This window comes from Dipodomys merriami, unplaced genomic scaffold, assembly GCF_024711535.1.
Source record: "Dipodomys merriami isolate MVZ:Mamm:240054 unplaced genomic scaffold, mDipMer1.0.p SCAF_10, whole genome shotgun sequence".
Taxonomy (NCBI): Eukaryota; Metazoa; Chordata; class Mammalia; order Rodentia; family Heteromyidae; genus Dipodomys; species Dipodomys merriami.
Genome location: NW_027202271.1, coordinates 47,474,270 through 47,498,663, shown reverse-complemented (window position 1 = coordinate 47,498,663; position 24,394 = coordinate 47,474,270). Strand labels below are relative to the sequence as shown.

Sequence of the window (24,394 nt, the reverse complement as noted above, 5' to 3'; positions counted from 1 at the left end):
ATTTCAGAAGGCATATATTTAGCTTAAGTTCTATCTTTATTAGTATAGTCTTCTTACAAGATAAATTTATGTAATTCAGTACATATGTCCATTCTGATTTTCCATGATCAGAAGCTCATGGAAGGATCTGCCTTCCTGATGTATGTGTTCATGTGACAAAAGGAAGGAAGGAAGGAAGGAAGAAAGAAAGAAAGGAAGGAAGGAAGGAAGGAAGGGGCATGCAGAGCTTTACTCATGAGAACAATGAATATTGTTTACCACCACATGTACAGATCAATGCTAATATTGTTTAGCTAGATTAGTAAGGAAGTTTTCTCCTGAATGCTAATTTATGCTAATGCAAAGAAAATCAAACAAGTTTTATTTGTTGTTGTTAAGAGATTTTTCCCTTCAGCAATTCATTATAATGTGAACTTCATTGCCATCTGTGTATCTGTGGCAATCAGGTGGGAATTCAGAACCTTCTCCAACCCAAATACAGTGAGGGGAGTCATCGACATGCATTAATTATCCACTTGCCAGGAAAAGACTAGTGGGGAAAATTATTCTTTAGGCAAGGCAAAATGCAAAATAGGTTGGACTTTAAAATTTAGTAATTTCATAGTTAAATAGTAAAGAAGTGCTAATGCTAGCAAATGGAGACTGACAAACTGGAATATGCTAGGAAGCCACTGATATAAGACAAAAACACACATTTGCAGTTTTAGAAAAGTTGAAGATGCCTTAACTGGATCAACTAATATCACTGGGTGTAGGTGATATAATTCTCCACTCTGTGTCCATGGCTGACATCATTAACTGATCATGGCATAACTATTCTCCTGTCTGCCCTTTTATAGGTTCAGAATTCTCAGGTAGCTATTCATCATCGATTGAGCTTGTCACACATGATAGTTTGGATTGTCAATCAGAAATCATGTACATTCCTTTTCCATCCTCTACAAGCAGAATGGTTTTCCCTGTCTCACTCATATTGACCACAGGAATGGGATGGGAAGAGGGACTTCAATATGCCTGTGTGATTTGTTCTATGGCCCTTTTACTCTGATAGCCTCTGTGACAAGAGCATAGTTTCAGCAGAAAAAGCTTCCTCAGTCTAGGTCTCATAGCAAATGTACATGAAGCACACCAAGTCCAAGTTATAGCTTGAAGCAGCACTCAGAAGATGAGATCAAGAATGAACCGTTGCTGTTGTAAGCTTTTAAATTGTGAAGGGTCCATCTTAGATGAAATTTATTTAATTATTCCTGCCCTAAAAACTGGTTTTTACATGAAGTAATCATTAGGTTAAATGACTAGGCTAGGCATATTTTCCAGGACTAAAATGGAGCTATTATTAATCCTAAAGAATATAAGTTTGAAATTTGTAAGTTTTTTTCCTACTAAATCTGTCTATAGAAATTATATAGTTTGACAGAACAAAGAATAGAATTGAGATCCTTTGATGATTACATACTGTACTCCTTCAGTAACAAAATTATGATATGTAATTATAAGAGATATGTATTTGAACCACAGAGAATAGAGTTGCCAGGCAGTGTCAAGCAGAAGAGATAGCTAGCATTTCAGACATTTCAGTGAAGTTTTTGTGAAAAACATTCCTTCAGCTATCGTTAGATAGGATTCCAGAGGCTTGGAAGACCACAGTCACACCCTAAGGTTAAAGGGAGATTTTCTCATCTCCTTTGGCTCACTGTTCATCTCAGACCACCAAACTCACACATCAATACAATGTCAGTCTGGAAGTCATACCTTAGCACTTTGCTTCTTAGCACATATCCAAGTTCTTAACACTTAAGAGTACTAATATTTTTTTTGCCTCAATGAGAGGCAAAATGTGAATCAATGTTAAATATTTGTGTTACTATTTGTCTGACTCTGAGACATATATTACAGTTTACTAACAAGTAATAGGTAAGAAACAGTATAAATCACAGTGCAATCAAATTTCCATGCTGCTAACCTCTCCTTTATTATAATTAATACTGAATGCCTGCTAAGTGACTGGCAGATAGAAATTGAATAGGTGAAGTCCCTGCCCTCAGGAAGCTGATGGTCCTTCAACAAAAACATTCAAACTTCTACACAAAGGTAATATCATGCAAAGAACAAGGAGGAACATTTTCCTTGTGAGTCCTTGAGAGGGAGTACACATTTTAGAGAGAAAGTCCTCCAAGCAACCATCCCCTAAAAATCCTTGAACTGTATGAACTGTAAGATAAATGCACTTAGAGGCACACCATTCTCCACAGAGCCCTGCATCCAAAACTCAACAGCCACTGAATGACACATGCACATGTACAGTATACTAAGATGCCTCTAAAATTTGGAAGCTGGCCCTAGAACTTCTATTGTTCCCTAGAGGCTTCCTAAACTACTATCCTCTTTAAGCAGAGAGCCAACACTTCACCACAGTTAAGTCTTCACAACAGGATTATATATTACATATCAGGCTTCTGTAAAATAGGTACACAGTTAAACATACCAAGCAAATAATCGGTATATGAAGACACAAGATCCACAGTAGCAAATTCTGGAATGTTTGGTAATATCACTTGATTAATTTCATCTGATTTAGAATTCTTCTTTCCAATAAGTAGGTTAATTTCCAGCACTGATTCACTGACCTAGAATGAATGTGTCAATTAGAATTTCTGATTCATATAGGATCTTTTAAGTAAATGCTAGGATTTGCATTTGTCCCCAAAGTTCATGTGTTGGAAATTTAATCCCCAGTGTGTCAAGGCTGGGAGACAGATTGATAAAGAGGTCATCAGGCCATAAAATCTCTGCTTTCATGAATGGACTAAGGCAGGAAGCATGGTAAAGGACATAGAAGCCCTGTTTGTCTTCCCTGGCTTGCTCTTCCACTGTTTAAGAAGACCCTTACAAGATGCTGCTCCCCCAACCGTGGACTTCCCAGGTCTAGAACTATGAGTCAGTACATTTCAGTTCATTATAAATTAACCACACTGTGCTGTTCTTTTAGAACAGCACAAAATAAACTGAGACGTATATATATATATATATATATATATATATATATATATATATATATATATGAAAAAGTATATTTATAAAGTAATATTCAGGATGTAGTAGAAAAATTCATGACAGAATGAAAGAATACTATGTGTTTGTGGTATGCAGAATATATCAAACATATAGTCAAACAAATCAGTTTGTTTTTGACAATTTAATTAATGGATCTATTTCTTAAAATAAGCTATCTCACCTAGATGTGACAAATATTTGCCTAACTATTAAATATACACATATGTATCTAGCAATATTTTCATTAAATAAAAACTGAAATAGAGTCAGTTCTGGTTAATGGAGATTTAAAAGATTATTTAGAGTATTTCCAATATTTCCAAACAGAAATAATTGGCAAAAATCCCAAAGAAGGTAAAATTCACTTCTCTCATTTAGGTTCATTGTGCTGTCTTAACAGCTCAGAGGTAGAAACTACAGACCTGACAGTAGAAAGAAACATTTAAAAAATCAGACCAACCTGTGCAGCAGCTCTGATTGCAATCCAGGCCAGGGATGTGCACATTTCAGATTTATTGGATGGTTCTCTATTAGAGCTATGCCTTCTGGAAAGAGTCTAAAATATCTCAAAATGTTATTTGATAAATAAAGTTCATTGATAACTCTTCTCACCTTCTAAAGATACATTATGTAGTCATTAACTTCAATACAAACAGATACTTAAAGTACATTAAAGAATAAAAAGTGTAGCCTAGGAGGCTATATGCACAGTATAATCAGACATATGCACAGGGATGGTAGGGAAAAAACAAGGGAGGAGGCAACAATCCCTGATAAGAAATGTACTCATTACCTTGCTCATGTGATTGTAACCCCTCTGTACAGTATTTTCACGATAAAAAACATTAAAAAAAACATATGCACATACGGATTCCTTATACACGCAAGCAGATGAAGTTTTTCACAGTGGTTACCAAAGTGTTAAAAGCAATTAATTTTTAATAATTTTTCTCAATTTTCTATAATAAAAATTGCATGATTTTGTAATAAATTAATAAAAATGTCATTTTAAGTAAAGTGAAATGTAATTTTCAAAAAGGTTCCATAAATTGACTACACGATGGATGAAGATGGCAAAAATAAGGAGGGAAAGCAGGAGAAAAATGAGGGAGGTGGTAACAAGTTCAACAAGAAATGTACTAACTACCTTACATTCATAGCTGTACATCACCTAGACAATAAAAATTAAATTTTAAAAAAGGAATATCACTCAAAAGTTTGATGTTGTTGTTTTGAGATAGGGTCTCAAGTCCAGGCTGGTCTCCTGACTCAGCCACCTGAATTACTCAAAAGCTTTTAATAGGTATTTGATATTTTTTTCACACTAGGAAAATGTTAAAGTAGTAACATAATTATAAATTTCCATAGAGTAACAAAAAAGAAACAATGAATTGTACATTATTTTATCTATTCATACACACAGTTTCTAAACAAGAAATTCAATGTTACAGAAAGAAACTCTACCTATTAACACAATATCCATTTTACATTTTAAAAGATAACTAAATTAATAAATTAATCAATATAACTTATCATTTTATTTGTGTGTGTATGTCTGTGTGTGCTAGTACTAGGCTTGAATTCAGGGCATCCTTACACTTTCTTAGCTTTTTCTCTCATCCTCGTGCTCTGCCACTTGAACCATACCTGCACTTTTGGCTTTTTGCTGGTAAACTGGCTATAAAATCTCAGGTAATTCTCTGCTCAGACTAGCTGTGAACTGAGATCCTTAATTCTCAAGCCTCCTGAATAGCTAAGATTATAGGCATAACGGCCCAACCTAGAAGTCATTTCTAAAGATTCAAAAAGTCTGAATAGAGATAACAATTAAATGAGACCCATTGGTTCTAAATATTTGAAGCACATATTTTGACCAGTTCTTTCATCTTCCAGAAAAATACAAAATAAATCAAACCTTAACAAAAAAGTATGTCACTAGTTTTATTTTTGTCTGGAAGACTCCCAGGGAGTCTTTTTTGCCATGAAGGAGGTATGAAGGCAGCATGTACAATGCACTCATGTGGTATGTCTAATCAAGTGTGAGGCTAGGAGGAAAACATTTCTGAATAGAGCTGCCTGGGGAAACCTAGGCAATACAGCCCTGTTCCAAGATAGGAAAACCCAAAACATTAGCTGTGAGAGTACTACTTATGCCCTGGGGTAGTAATTGCCAGTTTGCTGGCTATATAAGTTTCAGTAATTTACCTATGGTAATTCAGGAAACAAGATTAACAGGCATGAAATACAGAATTCAGAATAACTTTAAATAATTGGAATATAAGGACAGTTAGTGGCCCAGATGTTCAACTTTTTAAAGGAAGTTCTTTTTAATTAAGAGAAAAACTTTATTGAAGAGGTTAGGCTGTTGGGCTTGAGCTGAGAGTGGAAAAATCTGGACTAGTGTAAGAACACAATGGGCCTTTTTTTAGACAGTAGACGTGTGTCAGCATTCCATAGTCCATGCAAATAGAAAAAACAAAATTCAGTGATTTTTAAAAGGCAAATCCTTGCATATTAATAACTCTTCCTCTTGTGTCCACCAAACTAGCCCAGAATATCATCATATCAGCTGCTACATTAATTTACAATGCCACCAACCCAAGTTATTTCCTAAGTCTAAATCTCACTACCAAAGTCCCTGTACCACCTTCTTTCTTCCTCCCTCCCAACTTTCTTTCTTGGAAGGCAAGGCAAGCTCGAGGAAAGCATGAATTGTTCTCGTCTATGACTTTCCTCAGTCAGGATCATAGCAGGAGCTCAACAGATAGATACATGGCGGATGAATGATTCTTTCCAGAAGTAAGTCAGTATTGAAAATTGTACTAGTCCATGTGTTTAATCAATATATCAGATTCCAGGTTCTTGATCATTCTTCATTGACTTAGAGTATTTACACAAACCTGTATTTCATGTAGGTTTTTTTTAAAAAAAAATACCCAAGTATTTTTACCCAAGTAAAATCATTACCAGAACTATAAAAAGGTCTACAAAGATGCATATAGAATAATTAATTTCTCAGTCACATAGGAAAATGCTTCATTAGTTCAACATCACAATAGTATTAAAATAACAAGATCAAAAGCAATTAAGGTATAATTTATAATAAATTCAGCTATAAATTCTAATAAATTCAGCTATTACCTTAAGCGATGATGATGTGGCTGAATTCTTTTTCGTTGGCTTCTTCAGATGAAAATAGTACAGGGCCATTTCTAGGTAGGAATTTCTTATCAACCTACAATGACATATGATTGTACTTACTGAACAGATTCAGCACCCATGAATTCTTTGCCTCATTTGCAATAATGTCTTAGCTAATAAAGGGTAAGTATAGGTAAAACTAGCATTAATTCCCAACCTACATTGTACATTGTAATTAATTCCCATCCTAGCTTTTGGCTACATACAAGAGAATCTTCTTCCCTAAAATTGGAAGATTTTGAAGATGGCTGAGTATTCTACTATTCTTTTGTATTCTAGTATTCTAATATTCTTTTGCTGGCAACATTATGCTAGACTGCTTTGAAGCCCAGCATGAAGACCTTTCTGAAATATTCCAACAAACAGGTACTAAAGAACAGGTTAAGACTAAAGCTACCATTCTTGGAAATTAGGCAGGCTCTCTCTCTCTCTCTCTCTCTCTCTCTCTCTCTCTCTCTCTCTCTCTCTCTCTCTCTCTCTCTCTCTCTCTCTCTTTCTCTCTCTCTCTCTCTCTCCTTTCTCTCCATCCCTTCCTCTATTAGTTAAAACAGAGACAAAGTATGTAGTGATCAATGATATGGCATAGATCAGACCTATGTTTCAAAACTGCCAACTGGGGCCACTTGGATCAGTGATATTCCAATAATAGTGGCTTAAAATGCCTTCCACAGACAATTCCACATCCAAGAGGGGAACTTTGGGTTCTAAATCAGTAATCCAGGCAAGGAGGCCCTGAAAACCCCTAGATTGACAGAACTTTTACAGGCCAGAAATGATTCATAGTCCAGTATGTCACTATGATAACAGGTATCATCCACCATTATTGTAAAGGCCTTTGGTCAAAGTCAAGAGCAAGAAGTTTGAAAAGCAAATCAGCAAACCTGATAGACAGATAGATCCCACTACAGGAGCTCTGCCCTGTGAGGCCACTCATCCATTCCCACTTTGAATATTCCATGTCTTATGAGAACACAGGGGTCACATCAACAACACTGCTACAACACTGAAAAGATATATTTTTTTACCCTGAATTTTGGTCATTTTTCAAGCTTAGTTGTATAGCTTCAAAAAAACTATCTAGTTGTATATTTGGAGATTTGTCTTCCATCAGTATTTGACGCTCTACTTTGCCTGAAAGAAGAAAAATGCATACAAAGATGATTTTTCCTTTTCTTATCACTTAGAACTTAAGAACAAATATCTCATGGCCAACATGGCCATAATAAAATTGTATAAATGTATTACATTAATAGGCATTATAAATAACCAACTATGGTTATGATATTTAATTTCAATGAATACATTTATTGACAAAAAATTAACCAAACATTAACCAAAACTTTTCTGCCATGAGTAATAAAGCAAAAAAATAACTTCCATTAATTCATTACCATTATTTTTAGTCAAGTGGCTGATACAGACATATTTTTAGTTAAACATGAAACTTTATACAAGTGTCAATTGTAATTATAAAAGAAACTATCGGTGCCTTTTCTTTCTAGATAGAAATTTAAAAGAAGCAGAGTTCTTTAAAATCTAGTTTAACAGTGGCATCAATGTGTCTTGTTTAAAAAAAAATGTGTCTTGTTACCAAGCCCTTTGTAAAGTTTGTATTTCGTTTATAGTTGAGAAGCTGATTGTTAACAGGAAAAGCCTTACAAGCTGTTTCATAGCTCTGCCCCCCCAAACATGTTACCTTTCTGAAAAAGGATTTCAGCTTCCACCTCACATTCTTCTATGGCGGATACTTTACAGAGCTTCAGTGCTATCTCAAAAAGATGAAGAGCAGGCAACCACTTTGAGAAGTCCTTCTTTCTGTTGGTATAATATACTTGCTTGGCCAATGCATGTCCTAAAAGAAAAACAGTGGGATAGGGACAAAACAATGAAATAGGACATGCTCATCGTAAACGTTCAAGTTCCCAGACATTGTTCATGCTCATGGTAACTATCAAGAACTTGGTGGTCTTCCCTGCTTTTTATACCTAAGAATTATTTTAATGATTTATCTTTGATAAATTACTGCCACGTTCTCTTGTTTTTTTAAAAATAAGAATAGGGACCAGGAGTGTTAGCACCTGCCTGAAATCCTAGCTTCAGAGAAGTACACATAGAAGTATCACTGTCTCAAACTTGTCCCAGGAAAAAAGCACAAGATTCTTTCTGAGATCTAACTAAACTGAAAGGCTTGTGGTTAAGTAGTAGAGCACTTGCCTAGCAAATGCAAAATAAGTCCAAATTCAAGATAAAATAAAATAAAATAAAGGCTAGCAACAGGAACAAGGGAAGACAATGGACTGAATATGATAAAGGTACATTACATACATGTAAAAGATCTTATAATGAGGCCCATTATTTTGTACAATTAATATATACTGATACAATAGGAAAAATTTTAAGAAGGAAAGATATTCTCCAACATCTCTTCCAGTTTTAAACTCTTACGATAAACTACAAAACAACCTCCATGTTCTTAAGATGAGGTTATAAGTAGAGAAACAGCTGGAGGTTTTATGTTACTTGCAATAAAATTTGCATATATTAATAGGCAGTAATTTTCTTTCTATTAAATGCTATAGTGGTTGCTTGCTATGCTTTTTTAAAATTATCCATAATCTGCCTTTTAACCTAATACAGAAGCTCAAGATAAGGTAATTAATGGGAAAATAATCTTAAATAATGATGATTCTTATTTTTGTATTATAAAAATAAACTTAAAGTGCTATTTTTCTATCAGAGGTTTTCACAAAGAAAAAATTTTAAGTTGTTCTATTTTTATGACTCTATACTACACAGAAAAACTGTCAAGAAAGCAAGTCACAGATGACATGTGCTTCATAATATTGAAGTGCTCCTTTTTCCAGTAAACATCAGCTCTATGAAGAAGTTGTGAAACTGACTTTGTTTTGACAGAAAGTCTGCTTTGGGTTTGTTTTAAAGTCTGTATTTAATATAATATCCCAGAAAGCAAGCTGTTCGGCTTCAAATGAGTCTAAAAAGTAGCAACAGTATTGTCATTGAGTGGTGACACATCTTCAAGATTAGCAAGTCAGAAAAGCAGAGAATACACTTGATGTTACACAATCTGTGCTTTAAGCTCATATAGAAATCAAAAGTCCTGATGACAGAACAAATTGTAGACTAAAAAAATGCAAAAGAACAGCTTTCACAAGGTTGGTGACGATTACAACAATGGCCAATTTTAATTATGAAAGCAAGGAGCAGAAAGAAGATAAGGGAAAGATTCTGGAAGAGATGGTAGCTTGAGTGCACTCTTTCTGTCTTCCCTTCCACAATCCAATCCCATCCCCACCCTCCTGAGAAACAGTATAAATATTTGGGTCAAAGATGAGAAAACTTCCTGGAGAGAGCTTGCAAAGATATCTATGAGCTCCAGAGAAGGGCAGTTCTGGCTGTCTGCCTCCTCGGGAGGCCTGACAATAGCCTATGTCCTGAGCTAAAGGATGCTGACATTTATTGTTCCTCCTGGTGCCTGAAGAGGAAATTAGACTCTGGAAGGTTGGTACAGAGCCAGTCACTGAGTTGGAACTGTGACTGATCAGCATTGCCACTGCTGAAGTTAATCCAATAGCTGGACCTTAACCATAGTAAGCAAAGTAACACAGTCAAGTAAAGATCTACAGCCAACAAGAGGAAGAAAAAATACAACTTCCAGAGAGGCTGCTTCATATTAGTGAGATAAAACTGATGGAATTTAGAATGACAAAGAAAGAAAAAGAAAAAAGCCCACGTAGAAATACAAAAAACATTTTTTTTTTTGGTCGTGGAGCCTGAACCACAGCACCATTTCTGGCTTTTTTCTTTTTGCTTATGTGGTGCTGAGGAATCGAACCCAGGGCCTCAGGCATGCAAGGCAAGCACTCTACCACTGAGCCACCTTCCCAGCCCAATGTACTTTGTTTCTATAGTTCTCCTTTCTTTGGAGACTGGAAGTCCTTGGTCCAAGATTTAGTGACTGGTAAAGAAGACTGCTTCATACATGGTGCCTTCTATTGGTCCTTACTGTTGGAAGGAGCAAATAGGCTCTTATAAAACAAAAATAAGCTAGGTGCTGGTGGCTCACGCCTGTAATCCTAGCTATTCAGGAGGCTGAGATCTGAGAATGATGGTTCAGGGCCAGCCCGGGCAAGAAACTCTGTGAGACTCTTATCTCCAATAAACCACCAGAAAACCAGAAGTGGCGCTGTGGTTCAAGTGGTAGAGTCCTCGACTTGAGCTGAATAGCTGAAGGACAGTGCCCAGGCCCAGAGTTCAGGCCCTATGACCGGACCCCCCCCCCAAAAAAAAAGAAATACATTAAGGTAATTAAGAGATCAGAAAGGAAATAGGAAAACTAGGAGAAAATAGTCCCTGGAAATTTAAAGAGTAAAAGAACAGAAGTTATTAAGACACATATGTCAAATGTGAAGAACAATGCCAAATGTTGTGTAGGGCCCGTTTAGGCAAAATTAGACATGCAAATACTGTAATTGCAAATAGCTCCTCAGTAACCTCATCAAAATTGGTGTTTCTCCATTCCAAATCCAGAATGCAGTGTGATAAGAAGCCCGTAGATGATGAGGAAAGAACAGGGAGGGAAGAATACACATTTAAGAAGTCTGGCTGGAGGAGAGTGTTGGGACTAGAAAGATTTAGGAGTAGGTTGTTTTGTTTTCTTCTGCCTACCCATGTGTATGCTTGAGATTTTACCAGCACAGATCCAAATACAGATACACACTAAAAGATTGAGGGAACAGAACATACTGGATAAAGAGCGTAGAAGATGTGAGACTCAGGTGAGGAAATAAGAATGGCCAATAGACACATGAAGAAATGCTCAACTGCTCTAGCCATAAAAGAAATGCAAATCAAAACAATATTGAGATACCACCTCACCCCAGTTAGAATGGCTATAATCAAGAACTCTAATAACAACAGATGCTGGAGGGGATGTGGCCAGAGGGAACCCCACTGCATTCTATGCCTCCATCAGAAAGAAAGACATCGCCCATTTGTTAGGAAATGGAAAGACTTGGAAAAATTATATTAAGTGAAGTAAGCCAGGCCCAAAGAAACATAGGACCCATGGTTTCCCTTATTTGCAATAACTTATACATGTGTAGGACAAGCAGAGAAAGCCAAAAGCTATGTACATCTGACCATATAAGATGATGTTAAGCAAAATGAATACCAAGATAGGGACACAAATATCTTTTTTCTTTTTTGCTATTGTTTCTAACGTATTTATAATGTACCATGTGATTTTTTTTGTTTCTTTGTATGTTCCTCCATGACCGTATAACCTCTCTTTTCACTGTATTTGATGTCGGTGCCCTGAATCTTGTATATACACTTCTCTAATTCGGGGAGGGAAAGGGAAAAAACAAAATGCTTAAATAAGGATACAGGTTGATCCATTGTAACAATGAGATGTACAAAACAGTATGTTGAAAACAAACTTTCTACAACTTCGGTGGGGTAGGAGGGGTGGGGTAGTTGTGGAGGTGGGAGGGAAGGGATGGTAGGGGGTAAAACATGAGGCAACAATGCTCAATAGGAAATGTTCTCATTACCTTGCTCATGTAACTGTAAGTAATCCCTCTTTACAGCATTTTTACAGTAAAAAACATATACAAAAAAAGGAACATTTGGTTTTGTACTTGTTTTTTTCTTTAAAGTTGGTGAAATATATATCAATTTTAAGATAGACTACATAAAAATAACTTCAAATAAATGATTAATCCAGAGCAAATAGCTACACATATAATGATAGTAACTGACCTCTTACTTTCTCTAACTATACAGACCATCCAAATATCACAATCTGTTAGAATTGATTGCAACTGTTTGCAATTGATTGCAAACTATTTGTTAATAAATGGACTCTGAGTATACATAAATAGTTCCACTTTGAAATGAACTCATAGGATAGCCTACTAGAAAATAAAAATTTTTTATAGTGATTGTTTGGGCACAGCTATGTCTAAATATTCTTACCAATTCTCATTTTTATTTTGGCCAGTAACATGATATGAGGAAGATACAAATTTTTCAAAGGTTCTAATGGATTTGCATATTCAGTGCTTGATGAAGGATATTCAATTGTTTCTCCAAAAGTTAACATCTATAAAAGAAAGTTGTAATAAGCAATCAGTCTTCATAGTCTGAAATAAGAAAAAAGGCAGAAAAGCAAATTTCTAAATCTTGTATCTCACCTGTTCAATAAGAATGTGGTGAGCCTGCATCAAAAGAAATAATTTGTCTGATTTTGACGAAGGACTTTCCTTGAATTTCCTAGCTTTTGTTAAGTCATCCAGTAGAACTAGGCTTCTTGCCAGGGTTAACCAAGACCGAGGAGAAATAAACTCATTTCCTTCAAGCAAATGTATTATATCCTATTAAAATGAAATGATTCAGTTTGATAGTGCCTTTTCCAATTCATAGAAACAAGAGCTGGCATGTTCGCTGTTATACATTCAGTACCAAATGGGATTTAAAATTCTCTCATGTGGTTCTAACTGGAATATTTCCCAAGAATAAATTGAACAAGGTTTCCTTCCTACCTGAAGATTTCTTATAATGTCTGCTTTTAAATGCTTTTCTTGTAGGCCCAGCATCACAGCTTGCATTAAGAATTCAGCCTCTAACTCTTTGTTGCCTGCATTTTTTGCTTCCATACACACTTCATTGATGAGGCTCATACAATCTGTCATGTCATTTTCTAAAGAAAAAAAAAGCATGATTATTTAAGATGCATTTAGAAATAAGATAGCATGTGTACATGGTATCTCTCCAGTGTTTATTGTAGGTAGATTGTCTAAGGTCAAAAAGCAAAAGGACATTAGAATAAAAAAAATAGACTTGACATGACACATGGAAAAGAAGTGTGTTTAATTCAAAGTGAAGTTTTTAAGGATATTCCAATGTTGTATGAGTAGTAATATTACATGAAATAATTTAATTTAGGAGCTGAGTAAATAGCTATACAAATAGGAAATTATGGGAGTGCGAATGTGGCTTAGTGATAGAGTGCTTGCCTCATATGTATGAAGCCCTAGGTTTGATTCCTCACATAAACAGAAAAAGCCAAAAGTGGCCCTGTGACTCAAGTGGTAGAGCGCTAGCCTTGAGCAAAAACAACTCAGGAACAATGCCCAGATCCCAAATACAAACCCCAGGACTGGAAAAAAAAAACAAATAGGAAATTATTACTGCAAAAACTATCATATGTGCCAAGTTATTATCTAAAAATATTAACTCATTTGATTCTGATAATCATAGGAAGTAGGAACAGCTACCTCTGTTTTCCAGATTAGGAAATTGAGGCACAGCAGGATGGAAAGACTGACTAAAAAAGAAAGACTTGATAAGGAAGTAGCCAATTCAGCATTGGAACTCACATTGCAGGCCCCAAATCTACGCTCTTGCCCTATATAATTGGCTACCTTCCTAAAAGATAGGAGACCTGGAACAATTATAATCACTTTGCTGTCTATCAGTGCTATATATGTATGTCCACTGATACAAACAATGCTAGAAATGTTTATTCTTATTTTAACAACCTGAATTTTTAATTCTGGACACAGTAGGAAGTTATCAAACATAAACATTCCAATTGAATAATTCCCAATAAAATTCTCGTTACCAACAAAAGTTTATTATGAATACACAAGAAAACAGACACTTGTACCTTTCACAATTCCAATGCCACGAATCTGGGCAACAAATGCAGTCACCAGGGCTAAGCGGCACCTCAACCACAGATGGATGTTGAAATGTTCTCGAGCATTCAGGGAAACAGGATCTAAAAACTCATTCTCATCTTCATTCTCTGTGACCTAAGCAGTATTAAAGTAATGAGGTTATCTTCTCATTTAATTATGTCAAATTTCTAGCCTAAGGCTAGACACAAGGTAAGAGAAACACTGGTATTATTTCATAGTATGAAATTTTTATTATAGATATTATTCTTACATCCTCTAAAATAAATATTAAAAAAATAAATAAAATCACCCACTATTCTCCAAAACTCTATTAATATTTCATACTGCTTTTCAGCTTTGCTTTTCTTTCCATACAGATTGTTAAAACTAGTTTTGTAGCTCGATTTTTGTGCAAATTATATTATTGGAAGTTTTCATGGCATTAAATTTTGTAAATATAACTCTGTAAATATAACTTAAGGGATGAAAATAATAAATAATAATCAACAATCTTTACTGAGTGCTCATTATATGCCAGGCACTTTGCTACATGCTTTATCCACATCTCTTTTAGCCTTCCTAACAGGAAAAGAGGGTTATTATTTCCATTTTTCAGCATGGAGAACTGAGACTAAAGAGGATAACCATCTTGTTTAAACTAATAATATTTTGGCAGAGCAGGGACTTTAACTTGCTTCCACCTGAGTTTCAAGTTTACTGTGTTATATTTCTAATATGTATCACGACTTTTACCATGCTCGTTACTAAACTTTACAAAGTAGCTAAAAGTCTAGAGCTACTGGGAAGGTAATACAGAAGAAGCTTTCTCTAAGGGAGGTCAACTGGCTCTTGGGAACTTCAAAGCCAATCAGAACAAATCTAATTTTTCTAGAATTTCTTGCTATGTGTCTCTGGAAGCTCATGAGGTCCAATCAATCAGCAATGCCTGTCTGTGTAGGAACAGATTACTAGGGACTAACAGGTGGACAAAAGTGAAATGGACGCTGTTCTGGGAATGAAAGTACACGTACTTTCATAATTAGAATGTGCCAAGTGCTTGAGGAGTCTAGTATTTAGTTAAAACTACAGAAAAAATGCCCATCAATAAAAAATCTGTCCAAATGTACATTTTTGGCAACTAATGAAAAGCCAATCCCACCTCATCTCAGGATTTCTCAAACTTAGAGCTCTGTCTTCCATTTTCAGCCAGATAATTGCTGGGTGGAGGCTCTATTCCACATTATAAGATGTTCAACAGCATCCCTGGCCTCTATCCAGTAAGTGCCAGAGGCACCCGTTCTAGTTGTGACAACCAAAATGTCTCCAGACATTGCCAAAATGTCCCCTGAGAGGTAAAATTACTTCCACTGACAATAGCTATTTTAAGTCTATTTTCTGAATTAGATTGCTTTTTAGTATTGTTATTACTTTTAATATAGTTAGAAATGAGTCCTTATTTAGAAAAAATCATTTTGCTAATTTGTAATGGTGCTAGATATTAGAAATTTCATTAGTAATTCTTGAAGTAATGAGCAAGGATTCTATGGGATGAATCTTTTTATATTATAATCCTAATAAATCTTATATTGTTAAATTAAGTAGTCTTATCAAAGCGCAATCATGGAATGTGTGCCCAGTTCACAAATCCAAAGTAAGAAATAACTCAGGTATCTTATTGGCAATGGCTGGGTAATAAATTCAAAGTGAATGTAGAATGAGACTTGGGAGACAAAGTTATTTGCAATGACAACATAGCTAGACTTTCTACAATGATACATCTTGATGATTATTACATACAAAAAAAAGAAGAGATTTTTTTTTCCTCTAAGTATTTTAGTCAATATGTAGCATCAGTGGGATTGAAACACACATTTTCCCCCAATTTCCCTGTTTTTACTACTTTATTATCATTTAAATAATTATTAATTCCATAGTAAGCCAAGTTATTACATCATATGTATTTGATGAAGAAATAAACTTTTATGGATAAAAGTTAAAAATTTATACATACAGAATTTGATGATGAGACAGGAGTCTCTTTGTCATCATATACTGCCTTCTTTTTAAAAAGTTTAGAATCTTGGAGAAGGTTAAGTGTGGAGCATAGTATTGCAGCACTAAAATTGAGAAAATATGTTAGATGTTATTGGCATGCTTGTAATATTTATATGTTCTTTTCTAAGTCTATTCTTCCAAGAAACTTCCTACACCCACAACTATTCTCAAAAGATAAGTAGGTGCTGCTTATACATGGATTAACGGCACCCTGGTTTTACCAGATATTTATCAGACTGACTTAGCACAATGCACAGGTCTACAGCTAATTCGTTTTACTCCCCATTGAACCTCTCCATCTAGTAGAGTGGGACCTAATAGAAAATATTTTTAAATTTGTTTTATTCTAGTTTGTGTCAGTACTGGGCATGAACTCAGGACCTGGGTGCTGTCCCTGACTTTTTTCTTTCAAGACTGGTGCCCCACCATTTGAGCCAAAATTCCACCACCAGCATTCTGGGAGGTTATTTCAAGATAAGAGTCTCAAATAGTTTCATGCCTGAAATTTCAGCCTCCTGAGTATCAAGGATTACAGACATGGGATTCTAGTGCCCAAGCAGAAAGTATTTTAAATGAAAACAAGAGAGCAAAAGAAAACAAGTGAAATGAAAGAATAAGTAAGCCAGAAGCTTGGCTTGGTGGCCAAGTACCTGCCTTGCAAGAGTAAGGACCTGAGTTTAAACACTAGTACTGTCAAAAAAAAAAGGAAGACATTAATAAATGTTTCCAAGGGCTAAAATCAAATTTATTGAAAACTTCATTCATAAAATGAGCAGATCAGAATTTATATGCATTAGAATGTAGTCCTCCAGACCTATGTTGATTAATCTTGTACCCTTGGAAACTCTTCAGCTGAATTACTGCTGATTCAGAATCTGCAAGAGCCAGAAAGTAAATGTACCTGTTCAGAAGTCAGGAGACATAATTATTTTTACTTCCTGATGTTGCATTCATATATTTGCCCCTCTTTTTATAAAGCCACTAATCCCATCATTAAAGCCTCACTTTCATAAGCCCATCAAATCCCAATTACTTCCCAAAGGCCAAATCTCTAAATATTAATAAAAGCATATGCCTTTGGAGATTCAGCTTTGACCACTTGGATTCTATGGGACATTCAAACCATAGTAGGTGCATAGTAGAAAATTTCTAGTTTCTCGCTACTCTTGAGTGTACAGAGGATTACCCACGGCTAACAGTCTAAAACCTCAAAGAGAGTTTCATTATGATATAAAATTGAAAGGCTCAGAATTTTCTGATTTAGATAATAAATTAAATGTAAAGAAGAATGAGAAGAAACATTTTTTAAAGTCTGGATTCTAAAAGAGACAGCCCAGAAAGTATTAGATATACCATATGAATAACTTTGATCTCATTTATTTCTTATTAACATTCATGACAAAAATGGTCAGTTTGTTCTCATAAAATCCATGCAGCTCACTCTACCTGTCACCCCAGGGAATATGCCTTTCAATTTCTTTGACACATAATTTTATTAGAAGTATCAGGAAATGTCAAGCTAACCATCATTTGGAAAAGGGATTGTCCAACACTCTCAGCAGTGCCCAAACAAAAGCTCATGGGGGGTAAAGTTCACAGGAGAAAAACTCATTCATCTTGACAGTAGGTTTCTCCCCAATGACAACTCTGCACCAGAAAGGCAGGAACATCAAAGTTTCTTCAGGTTCTGTCCCTAGGGCCAGGTTCACATATTAAAATAGGAGTGATTCTAATATGCTTGTGCATTATTTGCATATGTCTACCTAGTCTTTAAATTAAAAGTTCTATTATGACAATCCTTTTTGAAGCCATTTTGTAAGTTTTAGTTTCTCAAATCTTTTTACTTCCTAAAATAAAAAAGCAGTCATATCCTCCATAACATAAAGGTATAAGACACCATAAGACAGCAGGAGAAATAATGAAGGCCAGTGTGTGTGTGTGTGTGTGTGTGTGTGTGTGTGTGTGTGTGTGTGTGTGTGTGTGTGTGTGTGTGTGTGTGTGTGTGTGTGTGTGTGTGTGTGTGTGTGTGTGTGTGTGTGTGTGTGTGTGTGTGTGTGTGTGTGTGTGTGTGTGTGTGTGTGTGTGTGTGTGTGTTCTTGGGATATTGTGGCTGTTTTATAGAGAGTTTGGAGAAAGAGTTCAATAGGAAATCATATATTTAAAGTTCTTTCTTCAAACTTCAGTGGAGAGGAAGAGTACACTATTAAAAGTAAGTCAAGCACTGATTGTTGATACATTATTCTAGTTACTCAGGAGGATTGTGGTTCAAAGTCAACTCATTAGGAAAATATGTGACTTATATCTCCAATTACCCACTAAAAGACTGGAAGCAGAACTGTGGCTCAAGTAATAGAATACCAGCCTTGAGCCACAGGCCATGAGTTCAAGCCCCACTACAGTCACACAAAAAAGTATTTTACTAGTATTACTCTAAGCCTATTTTAACATTAATAGATTATCATTGTAACCTTAAAGATAGCTATGAATGTCACAAAACTGTAAACTAATATGGCTCAAGATTTTTCTCAGTACCCCTTTCCACACCTAAAAGTTATACCCAGATAATGTCACTAGCAGACTTAGAAAACACAAAAACTGTAAGTTCCTCCCAAAGTGATATGGTCTTGAGTGTAAAATCAGATTTAGATGTGGCTAATTACAGGACAGCTCTCAAAAATACATGTATATCACCTATAACAAAAGTATACGAGGTTATTTGAGCACATAATGAGGCTTCTCATGAAGAGCAGGACAAGCTCCCAGAAGATTAGACATGTCTTCAGAGAACAAAGAAAGGAGACTGGCTTTGAGTATTATGGTGATTACTGGGTGGCCTCCAGTAAGAGATCCTACACTTGGGCTACTAAACAGAAGATTAACAGGGATTTCTTATCTGCTTGCCCCTGGTATAAGTAAAAGAAAAGAGTGGTAGAATCTGAAGGTTATCTGCCACTGAACATACTCTTTATTATAACCACACATTTTATGATGGTAACACTACCACATTCCCCTCACCTTTCATCCTGAGAGCCTTCACAGCACTTAGCATTTCTGAACATATTATATACTGACTTACTATTCTCAGAGTTTCTTATCAGCTTGCTTATTATCTACTAGAGAAACAAACTTCAAGAGAATAAGACTTTTGTCTGAATTATTATACCCTTTATGTGACCATCATGACACTAATCTATCCCAAGAGCTTAAAATAGTGTCTAATATATTTTAAGTACTCAAAATTATTTTAGTGAATTAATAAGAAATATGTATTATTCTGTGGATGATTAGTGTATGTGTCAGAAGACCTCATAATGAAGTGTTTAGATAAAGGAAACTAAATTCTATTTATCTTTGTATCCTCATTTTTATATCAGAGGCAGGTAGTAAAAGAGATAATGAGAAAACAAAAGAATCAGAAAGCAAGTTAAACAAAACAGAATCTAACACTAACAGTGTATTCAAAAGATGTTACTTTTCAAAATACAGTCGCTTTTTCATATTTTTACTTGATGCTTAAGAATTCTCTTAAGGTTTTATTTGTAAGAAGCAATAAGGGAGTTAGGTTTGGTCCTTTAAAAAGCAAATTAATTCAAAACCAAGTGCTGTTAGTTTGTTTGCTCTATATATGACATTAAACGTCCTAGTCAGCTGCTTTAATAAAGCTACTTTGTTGCTGAGAACTAGTTTTTGCTGTAATAATGTAAGAAAAATCCCTTGGATAAGAAAAAAAAAGCAAGTAGGCCCAAAATGGTTCTGGAAATTTTGAAAAGTTACATAAAATTTGAGTCTATTCAAGTATATTTAGTGAATTAGGAAAAGAAATTTCCCAACAAGCATCAAGAGAGACAGAGAGACAGAGAGACAGACAGACAGACAGACAGGCAGACAGACAGAGACAGAGACAGAGACAGAGAGACAGAGGCAGAGACAAAGAGACAGAGCCAAAGAGACAGACAGAGACAGTGACAGAGAGCATACTTGTCTTTCTTGGTGAGGAAAACTCTAACTGTGAATCTTGTGTGCAAGAGCAGACACACCTGTATGCTGCACGATGTCTCTGCAGGGAAATTTCTGCCAGCTGAAGTCTGGACTCCACCACAATCTCCAACTCACCAGCAGAACAATGGGTGAGGTTCTTATAGACTATATTCTCCATCTCACATACAAGGAAGTTTAGCCTGTCTTCAGCCTCCATCAGTAACATTGCCTAAAGAAAGGACATCTCACAATTATACCAATCTTATCAGATATTTTTCATGTACTGAAAATCAACAGAAAATTCAAGATTAAAAAGCAATTTTATACCTAATCATCAGAGAAAAGAACACAATAAACAAGAAAAAGACAACAGAAAATGAGACGGTAACAGCAAGTAAATGCATGGACAACAGTTATCCTGTAGTGAGTCAACCAGTACTTATAATTCACAGTAGTTGAGTAAAGTGCTGTAAAGCTGTCATAAACACTGATTAGTGAACACTAAACCATTGCTCCTAGTAGAAACATAGAGATGTTTCTGTGAGCCTCTGGGCACATTTTCAACAATTGATCAAAACCCTACCTTGTTTAATGTGTGTTCATAGTTAAGGACTTATTATCTAATGTATAATGTTGACTTATTAACCCTGAATTCACAGTCACTAAAACTGTGACTGAGGTATAAATAAGGTGTAAAACTGTAAACTGAGGTGTTTTGCTTTGTAAGGCTCAACACAACTTTCTTGCTCCTAGAAACCCTAGACAGCACTTCATCATGGAGGTTCTTTTAAATAGTGAAGTCATCAACAAAAAAGTACAAAAACATAGTACAGACTGAGCATTAAAAATGGAAATATCTAGGGCTGGGAATGTGGCTTAGTGGTAGAGTGCTTGCCTAACATGCATGAAGCCCTAGGTTCCATTCCTCAGTACCACATAAATAGAAAAGCTGGAAGTGGTGCTGTGGCTCAAGTGGTAGAGTGGTAGCCTTGAGCAAAAGAACCTCAGGGACAGTGCCCAGACCCTAAATAAAAGCCCCATGACTGGCAAAAAAAATGCAAAATCTGCTTTGAGCACCTGCATGACACTCAAAAAGTTTCAGACTCTGCAAGCGGAAAAGGTCAGATAATGTGATGTCAGGAAAATGAACCCTTAGATGTGTATTTTAATGTTTTTTTCTTTCATGCATGTGTTTCTAACGCATTTATAAGATTATCTCTTTGTTGCTTTGTATATCCCTCCCCCACAGTATAACCCCTGCTTTCACTATATTTGATGTCAGTATAACTTGTGGAGGAGATTGGGAAAAACCAGTTGTTTAAGGATACAGGTGGACCTGTTGCAACAATGAGAAGTACAAGTTGTCATGTCCAAAACTAGCTTTACAACGTCGGTGCGGGGGGGGGGGGGAAGGGGGGGGAAGGAGAAGGATTGGGATTGGGGGGGAGGGGGGAGGCTGGGAAGTGATGTGAAGGGTAAACAAAGGAGGAGGCTGCAATGCTTGGTAAGAAATGTACGCATTATCCTGCCCACGTAATTGTAACTCCTCTGTACAGTATGTTCACAAATAAAATAAAATAAAATTTAAAAAAAAGTTTCAGACTCTGGAGTCAGACATGGCAGTGTGCACTTGAAATATCAGCCACCAACAAGGCAGTGGCAGACACATTGCCAATACCAGCAAAGTTACTTATACACAGGCTCCAAAAACAAAATATAACAAAAAGGACTAAAGGCATAGCTCAAGTGGTAAATTGCTTGCCTCTTGTGGGTGAAGTACTTGGTTCAAAAGCCCCAGTATAGGGGAGAGGGAGAGTTTCAGATACTGAAACATTTCCAATTTTGGATTATCAGAGGAAGGAGGTGTGGTACTGGGATTTGAACTCAGGGACTTGAGCTTTCAAGGCAATTGCTCTACCATTTGAGCCATACTCCTATCTACAATTTTTTTTTTACTTTGTCAACTTTTTTTTTAATTGTGAGAACACTGTACAGAGGAGTTACAATTACATGGGCAAGATAACGAGTACATTTCTTATCAAGCATTGTTGCCTCCTCTTTGTTTCCCCTTCCCATCCTTTCCCATACTTCTCCCTCCCCCCACCCGGTGCTCCCCCCACCACCCCACCAAAGTTGTAAAGTTCGACATAACAACTTGTACATCTCATTGATGCTATGGGTCCACTTGTATCCCTAGTTAAACGATTTGTTTTTTCCTTCCCCTCCACAAATTATACCAACATCAAACACAGTGAAAGCATGGGTTATACCGTGGGGGAGGGACATACAAAGCAACAAAGAAATCATCTTATAAATATGTTAGAAACAATTGCATGAAAGGGAAAAAAAACAAAAAAAACATTTGAATACTTATCTTGGGGTTCATTCCCCTAACATCAACTTATCTGTGGATAGTTGAATTAGGGCTGCTTGACTGGCAAAGTCTATAAAACTCTAAAATCTGAACCTCTTCTGTTATCAAATATTTCTAACCTATATGAAACAGACCAAGAGAGTATAGAAAGGAACACCTGCTGACAGTATGAGAACTGAAACCTTGCTTGGCAGTGTACACTCTGGGCATGTTATTCTATGTAAGCATGTCCATGAATGATCAAAAAAGTATCATAACTATTAATTATGAGGGGTAAATTCTAGCAGATTTACAAATTAGCAAACAGAATCTGTAAATAATGAGGAAAACCTGACTTTTAAATTAAACCATGGCTATCCAACTGATAAAGATAATGAAACATTTTATAGTAGATAACTGGTAGTAAGTAGCAATTTGTCAAAGCAGATGATAAAAAGAAGCAGCCAATCTTTCAAGCAACAGGTCTCTAAAACTTGCTGGTATAGAGAAATAAAGATCACATAAATCTTAAAGCAATTTACATAATGGTTAAGAGCAAATATTTTAAGTCAAAAAAAACATAGGTCTTATTCCCAGATCCATATTTTCTTACTTTTGTGGCATTTCAAAAACTACTTAAGGCTCACTTTTCTCATGATTCAGCATAGCATAGTTCAGAAAATTTTAGTTCCTACATCATTAAGCTGTGCAAAATAAATAAAGCTTGCAAGCTACCTTTCACATGGTAAGCACAGAATAAATTGGAATTGATGCTGCTAATGTTCTCATCACTATGATTAGGAAATTAGAGAGGGGACCTCAAACAATAAATCTCATCTGCAGCTGCACTTTTCAGGTTGCAAAGTCAAACTCTGATGCCCCTGGGCAGATTCATGCTTTATGCAAGAAACTCTATCTGGTCTCCCAAGATCAAGTACTACTTTGAAAATGAGCCTCTTCAGGGCCTAAAAGTGAGCATTTTGATAACTGATTGACTATGATTTGAACTTTTTTTTCAGACTTACCTTAAGTGTGCTTAGAGTAACTTCCTCTTTAAATTTTATAAATTGATAAACAGAAGTTCCATTATCCCTTGATAATGAATCTGCTGTAAAGACCAAAGATATCTATGGTTAGTTTAAATGATAACTATAATTTTAAAAAGTCAAACAAGTGCTCATTAGAAACATCTCCATATCAAATAGTCCTAAATATCATTTATTAGAATAGTGAGGCTGGTTTTTATGACAAATCAGACAATTCTGAAGTGATCCTTTGTACATTCAATGATGTAAAAAAAAAAAAAACAAACATAAGGCCCTCAAAGCATTTTGAAACTTCCAGAAATTCTAACATTTCCATAAGATATGTGAAGAGAACAGACTTGCCCTGAGATAGTCTACTGTAGGATGTGTAGAATATAAAATGACTATTGCTTGCCCATGAAAGCACTGGTGGAAGGCCTCAGGTCTGACTGCACATCCAGCAGTCCACAGGCTCAGCTCTAGGTGGCTCCTATGCCCAGGGTCAGCACACAGAACTCACTGGTATGAAGATAGCCCTGGATGGGCCATTGGCCCACAAGGAAATCAACACAGGACTTGGTCTCCATAATGACCTATTAGGTTTGACCTATTTAATGGGAACACACTTGTTCACACCTGGTGAATTCCAAAAACAGAAGCCTGCAAAGGAAAGACATCTCCACTTCTTCAACAAAGAGCAACTTTTCACATTTAAAATTTTTGTTTGAATTCATTTTATTGTGTTTTCCCCCTCAGTATTTTTCTTTATACATCTGTATCTAAATGTTACTTTATCTTTTAAATTAGTTTATTTGGATCATTTATCTGTAATACTTTCTTAATCTTATTTTAATCTTTTCTAATATTAATTCTTATCTTTTTAGTCTATTCCATATTATCCTTCCACTCTATCTTTATGGTCATTGGTGTTTTAGATATTGATTTCCATTTGTTTGTTGTTCGCTGGCAGTACTGGGGTATGAACTGGGAGTCTTATGCTTGCTAGGCAAGAGTTCTACAACTCG

General features: G+C 35.8%; 1 protein-coding gene across 6 annotated transcripts in view; it reads right to left on the bottom strand.

The window, feature by feature from the left end:
- Positions 1-24,394, bottom strand: part of Cfap54 (cilia and flagella associated protein 54) — a 248,380-nt gene that overhangs the window by 58,496 nt on the left and 165,490 nt on the right. For 5 of the 6 annotated variants that reach the window (XM_069990518.1, XM_069990555.1, XM_069990561.1 and 2 more), the window contains 12 exons: positions 23,370-23,452; positions 20,051-20,220; positions 15,970-16,075; positions 13,946-14,093; positions 12,819-12,976; positions 12,471-12,650; positions 12,253-12,379; positions 7,952-8,107; positions 7,281-7,386; positions 6,196-6,289; positions 3,515-3,610; positions 2,486-2,627 (listed from right to left, as the gene is read on the bottom strand). In XM_069990518.1, coding sequence (XP_069846619.1) covers positions 2,486-2,627; positions 3,515-3,610; positions 6,196-6,289; positions 7,281-7,386; positions 7,952-8,107; positions 12,253-12,379; positions 12,471-12,650; positions 12,819-12,976; positions 13,946-14,093; positions 15,970-16,075; positions 20,051-20,220; positions 23,370-23,452 — 1,566 coding nt within the window. The remainder of the gene's footprint in view (positions 1-2,485; positions 2,628-3,514; positions 3,611-6,195; positions 6,290-7,280; positions 7,387-7,951; positions 8,108-12,252; positions 12,380-12,470; positions 12,651-12,818; positions 12,977-13,945; positions 14,094-15,969; positions 16,076-20,050; positions 20,221-23,369; positions 23,453-24,394) is intronic. The other variant, XM_069990527.1, reaches the window with a different exon arrangement.